This window comes from Ananas comosus, linkage group 2 (genome assembly GCF_001540865.1).
Source record: "Ananas comosus cultivar F153 linkage group 2, ASM154086v1, whole genome shotgun sequence".
NCBI lineage: Eukaryota > Viridiplantae > Streptophyta > Magnoliopsida > Poales > Bromeliaceae > Ananas > Ananas comosus.
The window spans coordinates 4,845,625-4,857,748 of NC_033622.1; the positions used below are offsets into that span (position 1 = coordinate 4,845,625).

General features: G+C 34.1%; 1 protein-coding gene across 1 annotated transcript; it reads right to left on the reverse strand.

Annotated features, from left to right (window-relative positions):
* Window positions 3,189-10,915, reverse strand: LOC109728658 (PTI1-like tyrosine-protein kinase At3g15890). Its single transcript, XM_020259128.1, has 4 exons — window positions 10,666-10,915; window positions 10,147-10,297; window positions 4,274-4,536; window positions 3,189-3,944 (listed from the first exon to the last, which is right to left on the reverse strand). The coding sequence occupies exons 1-4, from the start codon at window positions 10,707-10,709 to the stop codon at window positions 3,281-3,283; spliced, it is 1,122 nt and encodes a 373-aa protein (XP_020114717.1). The 5' UTR covers window positions 10,710-10,915; the 3' UTR covers window positions 3,189-3,280.

Here is a 12,124-nt window from a genome sequence, read left to right on the forward strand (position 1 = left end):
AAATTAAATTTCATAATTTTTCGACATCATTTACCTTACGATCAAAAGCTCACAAAATTGATAATTTTTAACGGCCGGTATGGAATACTTGCTAGTTTAATGGTGCAAAAGAATCGGAATAGGTTGAATTTTTGATAAAAAATTCTATTCACTACCTAGATAAAGATCAATAATTCCGATCTTAAATTGAAGGATCTGATCATCCAATTTTTAAGACATCGTTCGATTTTGACCGTTCATTTTATGCCCGCTTGATGGACTTTATTATGATTTCAAAAAATTACGAAATTTATTTTTTAGAAGTTTCAAATACTCTAGATCATATTTAATGGAGTGGATCGTCGATTCGGAAGCTCCATCATTGAAAACAACTTATGAGTACGAAGGACCCAATACTCATAATAGTATAGTAGCCCTACTATATACATATATATATAGGCATTCTTTCGAAACTCTAATTCTCAAATTATACCCTATTCTAAAAAAGACTTTACAAAAAGGCCCCGGGTAAAATCATGACAAAAAAAGAGAAAGGAATGGTGAAACGGGAGAAGGCGAAGAGAGAGAAAAAAAACAAATGAGAGAGAGGAGGGAGAAAGGGGATAAAAATAATTTGGTCAGTTTATTAAAAATTCAGATCTGATCTATAAAATCTGAAAAACTATCTTATTTTTGCAAAAACATAAAACCAATGAACTTTTTAGGCAAATTGGCCATTTATTATTGTACAGAATAGTCCAGAGGTTTGCCCTTTCGAACCCTATAGGCTATAGCTTAGTTTTGGCGTTAGCCAGTTCCCGATCAACTTTATAGTCTCTGGCCACCCTTATCCCATCGTCCAAAAATAGAGGGTAAGAGGGTAAGGGTGGCACAGAGACAAAGAGTTGATGTTTTTGAGACTGAGTTGTTGAGGGCTTGAGTGCTCTAGGCTGAACAGAGGATAAGACAAGTGACAGATGGCAAAATATTTTTTGCTGGGGAAAAAAAATCTTTGAAGTTTAGACAGAATTTGACATATTTCTTTTCTTATCAAAAATAGCAAAATATTAGGTATAAATTCAACTCAAGAACTTCCAATTTCAACTAGTCAAATCCAAAATGGACTATCTATATAAATATATGAATCCAGAGTTAGGATCCAGGTGGTGGGAAGGGGAAGCGGGAGGGGCTAGGGTTGGGGTTGGGGGTGGGTGTGGGGGCCCACTTGAGGGGGGTGGGCATAGTTCTTTTTTTTATTTTTTACTTTAATTTTTCTCTCTCCTCTGATTTGGACCGTAAAATTAGGCTTATTTTTTTTTAATCTAATCTATTTTTGCTCTCTCTCATTATAAAAATTTAAAATATATAATTATTTATACATAACTTTTAAATAGTTTAGATTGTATATATTAATATAAATTTTAGTTTTATAATATTAATCAATTAGATAGATTGTACAATAAAAATAAAAGAGAGATTGATGAAGTTTATCTTAATTAGTTATTTTAATAAATTTAGTTGCAAAAATTACATGAAGTATGCTAACTAAATCAGTAAACCTAAATGACGCATTCAAATTTTGAAAAAAATATCATTGACTAATTCAAATCTAATACATAAGAAGATTAGATAGTAAAAATAAAATTTTAAAAGGTTGGATAGCTGATTTAATATGGTTCGTATTTCAGAAAAACTCTATATGATTTTACTTTGATTTTAATATCAAACTTTAATACTATATTTATATTGTGATAAACGATCAATTTCATATTTAAAATATTTTGGAACATCCAAAATATGATTGGCCGACTTTTAATTTTAACAATTAGGTATTTTAAAATTTATTAGATAGTTTAACGTATTCTTTACTCGAATAAAATTACTGATTAAATAAAACTGATCAATGATAAACTTTGCCTTCTTATGAAATAAAATTAAAATAGAAAAAGGATAAATTACATTTTGGTCCTCAAACTATAAGACGCATGACAATTTAGTCCTCAAATTTAAATGGGTTATTTTTTCTTAGCTCAAACTATAAGGTACCAGATGCTTTAGAGCTCATACTTTAATTATTTATAATTTTTAGCTCAAATTACGTGGAATATGACATTTTAATACTCAACTTTTACTACTATTATAAAGGGTCCGGCTACTATACTATTATGAGTACGATTGCCCTCGTACTCATAAGTTGTTTTTGATGATAGAGCTTCCAAACCGACGATCCACACCGTTAAACGTTATTTACAGCATTTAAAACTTCTAGAAATCAAATTTTATAATTTTTCGACATCATTTACCTTACGATCAAGAGGTCACAAATTTGACAATTTTTAACGGCCGGTATGGGATACTTGCTAGTTTAACGGTGTAAAAGAATCGGAATTTGTTGAATTTTTGATAGAAAATTCTATTCACTACATAGATAAAGATCAATAACTCCGATCTTGAATTGAAGGATCCGATTATCCTTTTTTAGGACGTCGTTCGATTTTGACCGTTCATTTTATGCCCACTTGATGGACTTTATTATGATTTCGAAAATTTACAAAATTTATTTTCTAGAAATTTCAAATACTCTAGATCATATTTAACAGAGTGGATCGTCGATTCGAAAGCTGCATCATTGAAAACAACTTATGAGTATGAGGGCTCCAATACTCATAATAGTATAGTAGCCATGGCCCTATTATAAATATAATTTATTATTCTTATAATTTCTCTCTTATTCCTTCTTTATCTTTATTATGTTTTTATTTTTATGCTTTTACTACAGCCTTTTTTACTACAACTGCTTCTGCTGCTTCTTCAATTTTTTTTATTTGTATTATTTTTTGTTCTTTGACGTTTTTTTTTTGTTTCTTCTTTTTTTTAGCTTTATTTATTTTTATGGAATCCACCCACTGCAATGGACGGTCTATCTTCACTAGTAGTTCATAAAAGGTCAGAACCAATACAACAGAAACCTTCTTTAGGTACGTCGTATCTACATATTAACATCAACAATGTTAGCAGCCGCTAAACAATCCCAACAAAAAAGAGTCTAACATCTAGAACACCGACAGAACTGACTGGAAAATGTTTTCTTGATTCGTACTGGCAAGAAAAAAGGACTAGCTTACCAAACACAATAGTTTATTATTAGAATTCTCCAGAAAAAGAAGCAATATAGAACACTTGTTGATAAAAATAACTTTCAAGGGCGCAATCTAAAGCAACAAGACAAACTCTCTTTTTTTTTCTTTTTTTTTTTTTCGTGCTAAAGCACAAGCACAATTCAGTCACAAACGCAATCAAACTATCTAACTGGCAATGCTGTTTCAGCGAGCGAATCGATTTCTTGTTTCACATCCACCCCAGTATCCTTAGACATACAATCTGAGCTGTCATCTAGACCAGATGTTTTCTGCGAGCACACTGTCGGTTCCAGCCTAAACATCTCGTCACTTTCTAAACTTGATACCTTCTCCTTTGACTCCCCTTTCAGCAAGCCCACTACTTCAAGCATTGTGGGCCGCCTTTCCGGCTTACTCTGTGTACAAACAAGCCCGACAAGCACTAATCTCTTCAATTCTTCCTCAACGTAGTTACCGTTTAGCTTTGGATCAGCTATTTCACTGAACCTCCCCTCCCTCGCCAAAGGAAGAGCCCAATCACTTATTGCTAGCTTCTGTGTGGGACTTAAATTTTCAATGGGTCTTTTCCCACTAGCGAGCTCTAAAAGAAGTACTCCGAAGCTGTAAACATCACAACTCTCTGAGGCCTTTCCAAACATTGCGTATTCAGGGGCTAGATATCCGAGAGTGCCTTTTACTTTTGTAGTAACATGAGTTGCGCCGTCAGGAATGAGTTTTGCAAATCCAAAATCGGCAACACGTGCCTGAAAGTCTGAATCTAGTAAGACATTGCTTGCTTTTATGTCCCTGTGGATTATATGAGGTGTTGCATGGTGGTGGAGATAACTGCAAAGAAACGAAAGGTTAAGTTCATTTCCCGGCGTGCTACAGATCTTACAAAAATTATACAGACAGCCATCCAACTAATAGGCCATTTTGGAAGAGATCCCTGAACTTTTTTTTTTTTTTTTTTTTTTGATTTTAGGCAATTCTTTGTAGCCCTGTCAGAATTTAAAGTTTCCTGCAAACGAAAGTTACAGAACACTTTGTTGAATAATAGAATATCTTTATTTAAGTTATACACTGCTATATCTAAAATGTCACGAAAACTGTTAAGTTGAGAGAGGAGTTATCTTGCTAGCTGTAGATAGTGGCGTATGAAAGAATTAACTTACGCAATTCCGTTAGCCGATCCGATAGCTATCGACATTCGCCTGCCCCAGTTGAGAAGGCACTCAGCAGAGTGCGTTCCGTGAAGATGTGAGAGTAAACTCAAGTTGGGCATGTAGTCATACACTATAAGGCGTTCCTGCCCCTCGGCACAAGAACCCCGTAGACTCAGGAGGTTCTTATGCTTTACTTTTCCCAGAACCTCAACCTCAATAGAAAATTCTTGTTCGGCCTTGTTGCTCAAAACTTTGAGTCTTTTTACAGCGATCTACATCAAAGAAAGATCATTACCAATAAAGCGGAGAAAGGAGGAAAGCAATAGAACTGCTGCATATATAGTAGAAGACTACTCACATGAAGCTGAAGACTTCAGTCTGAAATATGTTACATCATAATGAATAATGATATCACATTGCAGTAACTGAGAAAAAAAATACTAAAACCAAGCAGCTGTACTCTTTCCCACATTAGCTTGTTCACGGGGTCATTAACCTGTATGAAGAGCTTTTAAAAGGGTGGTGACCAGTATAATTCAGGCTTCGTTGGCATATTCGGCAAAGAAAGCTCAAGAAGGATCAAGAGAAAACAAGACAACATATTGAAACCTAGTTGAGGAATGATAAGTTCAAGTAGCATCAAGGGCTAGAAGGTGAATGCTAATGGTAGCAGCATTATGATAAAAGTAGTCAAAGTTACTAAAGAAAAACTGACAAAGAAGAAAAACGATAGAAGAATACAGAAGGTCAAAATTGAAGCTGATACAAGGAGTAAAAGAAAAGTAATACATTTATGTCGGTCTAAACAACAGAGAAGACAGAATGGAAAAGATACTAGGATAAACTAGAGGTATTTTGTTGGCTAATTCTTTAATGTCAGTAGTGTATGTTTCTGAGAAATTGACTAGGTGTTCAACGGGATCTCCATTGGGATCTGAAATGCATAGGGCTGTTGACTAAGCTTCCTAACTAGATTCTTTTATTGAAACAATATAATGCTCAAAAAATGGAGACTAAATACGCCAATATGACTAATGAAAATGAGGTTAATTACAAAATTTAACTAAAACTTTTAGAATACTAATGAAAATGAGGTTAATTACAAAATTTTACTAAAACTTTTAGAAAAACTCAAAAAGGAATACTATAAAATTCAAGAAGTAATTGATTGAGCATAGAAACGACATGCTTAAACAAGGAGCTGAGAATAAAAATGTAAAAAAGGATCCCCATATAATTTTAATTTTAAAGAAAGAGAATAGAAATTCCAGAGTGATTAGAAAGTAGGGTGTTCCCTTAAATAAATAACTCATTTAAGGCATGTATATGGCTGGCAGGCCATGAATGGCGGCAGCATGAGCAAATTCTGATCACAAATGTTTAAACTGAGTCCTTTCCCTCATTCTCTCTGATGTTAAATGAGCTTATTAAACCTATCTAACATAAAGTCACTTCACATCAACTATTCGCTAGTGAATAGTTTCGATAAATAAGATGAGATCAACAACATTACGACTTAGAATGAAAAAGGACACTGAAGACTAGAGGTTTCAGGACAACCTCGTAAGCTTAAAGCATAGAGTACATAGGTTATAATAATACAGACGGACAAGACAAACAAATATCAAAGAAAAAAGAAGAATATTCGGATCCACAACAAATAGCCAGCAGAAACTTGTTTTGCTGGATAAAAACTTGCAGAAACTAGTACAAGTACCTAAGGAAAACTAAGTAACTGCACCACCCTTAACTGAATGGAAGCCACCAAAAACTAAAAAAAAATGATGGGAAAATATAGGAAGCAGATGGGCTCAAGGGATTCTACAAATTCAGGCTATCAAAACCAATCTCACTTTAATTTGTGCAACTATGATAGTTGAAGGGTTTTGTAATGCACAGTCCTTCCAACAAGTTATTAGATTAGTTTTATGACTTGCGATAGAAGAAGTAATAAAAGCAACTGTTCAACCATTAAAAGTAGTAGGCTTCTTAATTTAGAGTTATATTTCCTTTTACAGTTACATATTCATAATTCCTTGTTATGTTAAGAAGGAAAAGTATGAAAAGTACGGATCAACTGAGGAGGCCGCAATATAAGTCATTATTGATACAGCTAATGATGATGATGATGATTGGCAGAAGCTCAATGTCCAAGTTTCCTTCCTAAAGAAGGTTGGGACATGAAAAAACATGATCTAAAGGCACAATCTTAGAGTCATGTCAAATAAAGAGAGTTTCTCCCAATTATACAGAACACACATGAAATTTGCGCAACAGAAATAGTAGCAAGAATTGTAATGCATAACCTTGAAAAACGTCTTAAAGTAAGGTATTACTATAATTCGATACTTAAGAACATTAGATAAGATAGTAGAAGGAAAAATAAACCCAAGTCAAAGAGGACACGTTTAGTATCGAGGAAAGGGAGCCATACAAAACCAAAGGAAATGAATGATTGAATTGACCCACTTTATGTGAACCTGATACAGCATAAAATTTGTCTTAAGAATGTAAACGATCAGAAAAAGGGGTTGTAAAAAATTTGTCTTAAGAATGGAAATCCATGTGCTTTGATTAAACCATGTACATCCTTCCAGAATATTTCTATAGATAATATCTGAATAATACTGATGAAAAATGATAATTTATTTTTCTACTCCGAACCTAACATATATATGTCTTAAATATAGGCAGACGTTATCCGATTTGTTCTAAAGGCCATAACGATCCAATAGAGTAGTCAATGATCTGCTGACCTGCTGACCTGTGACTTCAGGAACATGTACTTAATAGACGGTGTTATGATTAAGAGCCAAGCATACACACTTGACAGACTAATACTTGTTTCTTTTTTCTTTTTTAGGAACTGATCATTCTGCAAGGTTGAGGTCAATCATTATTACAGCAAATGCTGGTTACATAAACATAGAATTATTCTGAGCATCACCAAGTAATTATTAGTTCTTGCACAAAAATACATGCAATGCTCTTCCATAATTGCAGCAAGAAGCATCCCTCGAAAAAAGAAAGGAGAAATCTAAGAAAAGCGTACCTCCGTTGGCTATTCAAAACTCAAGTAGCAATCTGTTACAACGTCAACATGTTAGGCACTCAACAAAGGAGACTTAATACCTTTTGGATTAGTTTTTCGACTTCAACATGTGATAAGTACAAGATTACTGACACCCCTATTGCCTTAAATTTAAATCTAAAATAAATTTAAATTTTCGTTTCTCATTTAATTAAGATATTTAACTTTGAATTCAAAATATAATTTTTTAATTTGAATTCGAATTTGAATTTTGAATTCAATAAATTTGAATTTAAAATTTAAGTTTAAAATTCTAATTTAATTTAAAACTTGAATTTAAATTTTAAATTTGAATTTGAATTTGAATTTAAATTTTGAACTCAAAAATCTAAACTTAAAATGAAATATGAATTCATAAATTCAAATTTAGGATTTGAATGAAATTGAATTTAAAATTTAATTATACACAACTGAAATCTGAATTTAAATTCAAAATTAAGTTCAAAGTTTACATTCAAATTTCAAATAAATGTGTATATAAGGGTGTATTTTGGAATAACATAATCATTATTATTAGGATTATCAAGATATATAAGATGAACCAAACAAAATAATTCTATGTATGTAGTATTCCAACATCATATTACTGCACTGAACCAAATGGAGTAACACAACATTACTAATAATCTGAATCACAGATGTCATATTAATAGCTATATTGAGATAACCAGCAATACTTGCTGAAGATAAGACCAAACTATTTGTTAGGCAATTAGTTACTTAAAATAATCCTTCATTTGTTTAGTTTGATAAACATGTATTAGTTGCGTTGTTAATCAATTTGTTGGGTTGTTAGCATTGCTACCTATTAATATATTGGTAACCATCTAGGCCATTAATGTACCAGAGAGGATCCACCAATTAATTCATATTATTCTTATACTACCGCATCTCATCTTCTCTTTTCTATTCTTAATTTTATTGTGAATCACACACACCATAACAAGTGGAGTGATCTTATGAGTGTGCCTACCACCATAACAATACTACATAATGTGAATCTAACAAGCCCTGAGGTAATCTTGTACTATTAGTAATCCTGCATTACTGATAGGATTATATGCTGAATGAATCAAACACAATAATTCTAAAAAAGTATCTGTAGGATTACAAGTAATCCTAATAGGATAACTTGAACCAAATGCACCCTATAAGGTAATCTTACCACCACATACAAAAAGTGACAAAATTTTGAAAATGCACTTCTCAACTGCATATAATCAAATAAATTATTTATAGTTGCAACTATTATATTCGACCAACCGAGATGTATTTCATTGTAATTGCTACATTTCTAACTGCATGTATCTCCAACTAGCCGCATTTCATATTAGCCTTCTAAGCGAGGCAATCTGTAACTTTTAAGGGGTATATAAAAAATTGCTCCTAAAAACAACATATGGGTAAAAATGTAAGGAGATCACCTCAGATATATGTTGCATCTGCCAGTTAGAGAGTAGGTTAGAGAGGAGCAGAGTAGTTGAATTGATAAATAAGTGGAGTTTAGATGGCTTAACTTGCAAGGTGCACGCATAGAAGGATAGACCGGAGGGAAGAGTCGGAGGTCAAGCGGTAACCCTAGGTTGGGGAAGGGGTTGGCGATGGAGAAGTAAGGAGAAGACAAGTTCCTGTGAGCAAGAATTGAAGCCACAAGGAGGCATCTCTGCGGATCGGGTTGTCAGCACAAGATCATCCGACTTGTTAAGATAGTAGTTGGGTTCGAGTCCATATTGTATCAGTCCTGCAAATTAAGGCCCACTGGCCCACATTCTGGATTTTTTCTCAATTTCAGTTTAGTACTTAGGGATTCATAATTTTTATTTTTAGTAGTTGCACGAGATATAAAAGGGCAGATGTAACCAAGATGGAATCATGAATAATATTGATATTGATTTCCTTCTCAACTTCATCTCGTTCCCTCCCACTTCTTCTTCCTCTCTCATCTTTTCCTCTTCTTCTTATCCTTCCTTAGACCCTGCTTAATCTCTTAACTTATTCTTCTCTTACCTGGATCTGTAATATTCGAGTCGGATCAGAGACCATCATTCTCGACGCCGTCCTCGTCTCAGCGAAATCTCATCATCGACGGGTTGCGTCGAGTCAGGTACGCAACAATATAGTGCCGTTTGAGTTGGACCCGTAAATTTTTAAGATTGATACCCTCAAAATTTTATTTGTTTTAATTAAAGTATTACCGCAGGATAAATGGACATTCCATTAAAACTACCTGCTTTATTTAGTTATCAACAACAACCAAGGGTCTGACTTGTCTTTTCCAAATCTTTATTTAAATGGAGCTATTAAATTTAACAGTGCAGTCAAATTTATAAATATCTCCAATTTATATAATAAAAATAATTTAAATTAGTAGAAATGAAAGTTGAGAAGGCGAGGAATGAGCGAAATTGGAGTGGGCTTCTACTTTCTAGGGTCCTAATGAATGAGCGAAACAAGGATGGGTCCTAAGGTGTCATCTACAGGCCTTATCCAAAAAAAAAAAGAAAAAAAGAAAAAAAGAAAAAAAAAAAGAAAAGAAAAGCTGAGAATTCACCAAATGTTTCAGAAATTAACAGACAATCCCTCAACTTTAGTCAATTACAGAAAATCCTCTGTCATCTCTCGAGTATCGAATCATCCCCTCATAGCGTCTCCCAATTTTTGATGACAAACGCCTTACGGTGAGTAATCTATTAATAGCAGTTAATAGCAGTTATAGAAAACAAGTAATGGAGGTTCCAACTAACAGTTAAACTTAGTGAAATGATCATGCTGCCCCAATATTAAAGGATACCTGTGAACCGTCCGAGAGCTGGCCCCAGTAGACGCTGCCGAACCCCCCTTCACCGAGCTTGTTGTCATAATTGAAGCTGTTGGTAGCAGAATGCAGCTCCTTCAGCGAGAACACCCTCCAATTCGTTGCATTCTTCCTCCCATGTTCACTCCTACACCATATACGCGGGCGCGCGCGCGCACAAATTAAACAGAATCCCGTTAATAATTTGACCCACAAATCTCCTATTTTCCACACCAATCTCTTCTTCTACTGTATTGCCCTTTCTCGAATCCCTCCCAACGAAAAACAAAATCATTCATGGCAATTCTTTTCTTTCTCGGGTCAAATGAACTGCGCCCTACATTTCCTTCTATAGCAGAATTAAAAAATAAAAATAAAATAAAAGAATCATTCCTTTGTATGCTGTCCCGCCGAAAGTAAAAGCACAAGTAGGACCAATAAAGTTCGAAACTCGTCGTCGTCGTCATCATCATCATCATCATCATAAGAGGAAGAAGAAGAAGAACAAGAACATACCGGTCGAGAATCGTTCGGCAACAGAAGAAAGAACGGAAAGACATCGGAGAGAGAGTCACTGCTGCTGCTCCGATTGATGAGAAAGTACCAAGTTTCTGAATACAAACCCAGATGCTGCTTTCTCCTCTTCTTCCCAACTTAATCTTACTCTATGCAATTACAAGGAACGGAGGAGCCCAAAGAGAATAGTTTATTACTATCGGGACCATATAAGAGATGATGCTCGCCAAGAAAGAAAGAAAGAAAGAAAGAAAGCAGCATCTGGGTTTGTATTCAGAAACTTGGTACTTTCTCATCAATCGGAGCAGCAGCAGTGACTCTCTCTCCGATGTCTTTCCGTTCTTNGAGAGGCGGGCGGACACTGGAGCAAGCAAAAGCAACAGCCTACCGAACGGGCTGCGGCTCTCGATGACGTCTTTTCCTTTTTCTTCTTCTTTTCCTTTTTTTATTTTTAAATTGTCTTGTTGGTATTATTATTATTAATATTTTATTTTGTGTATTTTGGCGTCTGATAGATTCGCGCGGTAACTGTGCGACGATTTCTACGTGGGAAGAATCATCCCTCCACGGGCGTAGTACCTGCGCCTAGCCGCCAACCATTTTGGCATAAATATTTAATTATAAATTTTATAATATATAAATAAAATTTTTTGATATAATAATTCACAAATGCTAAAATAAAAAATTTTGATCAGTTATCCTAAAAAAAATAAGGATAAAAATGAAAGGAATAGTAATAACAAATGACTATTGAGATTTATAAGTGTTAGAGAGAAAAAAAAAAGAGGGGTTATCAATCTTCATTAAATAAGTGGATATATATTTTTTATAGAAAGGCTTTTTTTGCAATTGACCTTCTGAAAAAAATTAATTTTAAAAATAGTCTTAGCAAATTTATATTTGCAAAAATAGTCTTGTCCCTACCACGTAAGCGCCACGCTAGCGGGGCTGGGGCCAGAAAGTTAAGTTGAATACGGTGAACTATTATCATGTCCAAACACAATAAATCATTCACCGTGTATAGACACGGTGAATGATTCACCGTGTATACTGCGTGACTTGAACTTGGCAGTGTGTGACTTGGACTTGTTGGTGAATATACACGGTGGTAATACATTAAACACGGAGAACCGTTCACCGTGTCTAGACATGGTGAATGGTTCATCGTGTTCAGTAGAGCTACATAACACTTACAATTATTTCAGCACAATAAATCACTAAAATACAACATCAACACACACAATAACAAATTCGATACAACAATATAAGAAATTCAACATCAACAATACAACAACAAATCCAACACAATAATAAATCCAACACAATATCAATAGAGCATCAATACCTTATCATCACAACAGAATATCAAAAATTAAAACAAATTTTTTAATAATATAGAAAGTTCGATGTAATTTAAAATTTACAAAAATATAATGTTATGTTCTCCTTCTAGTCCCTC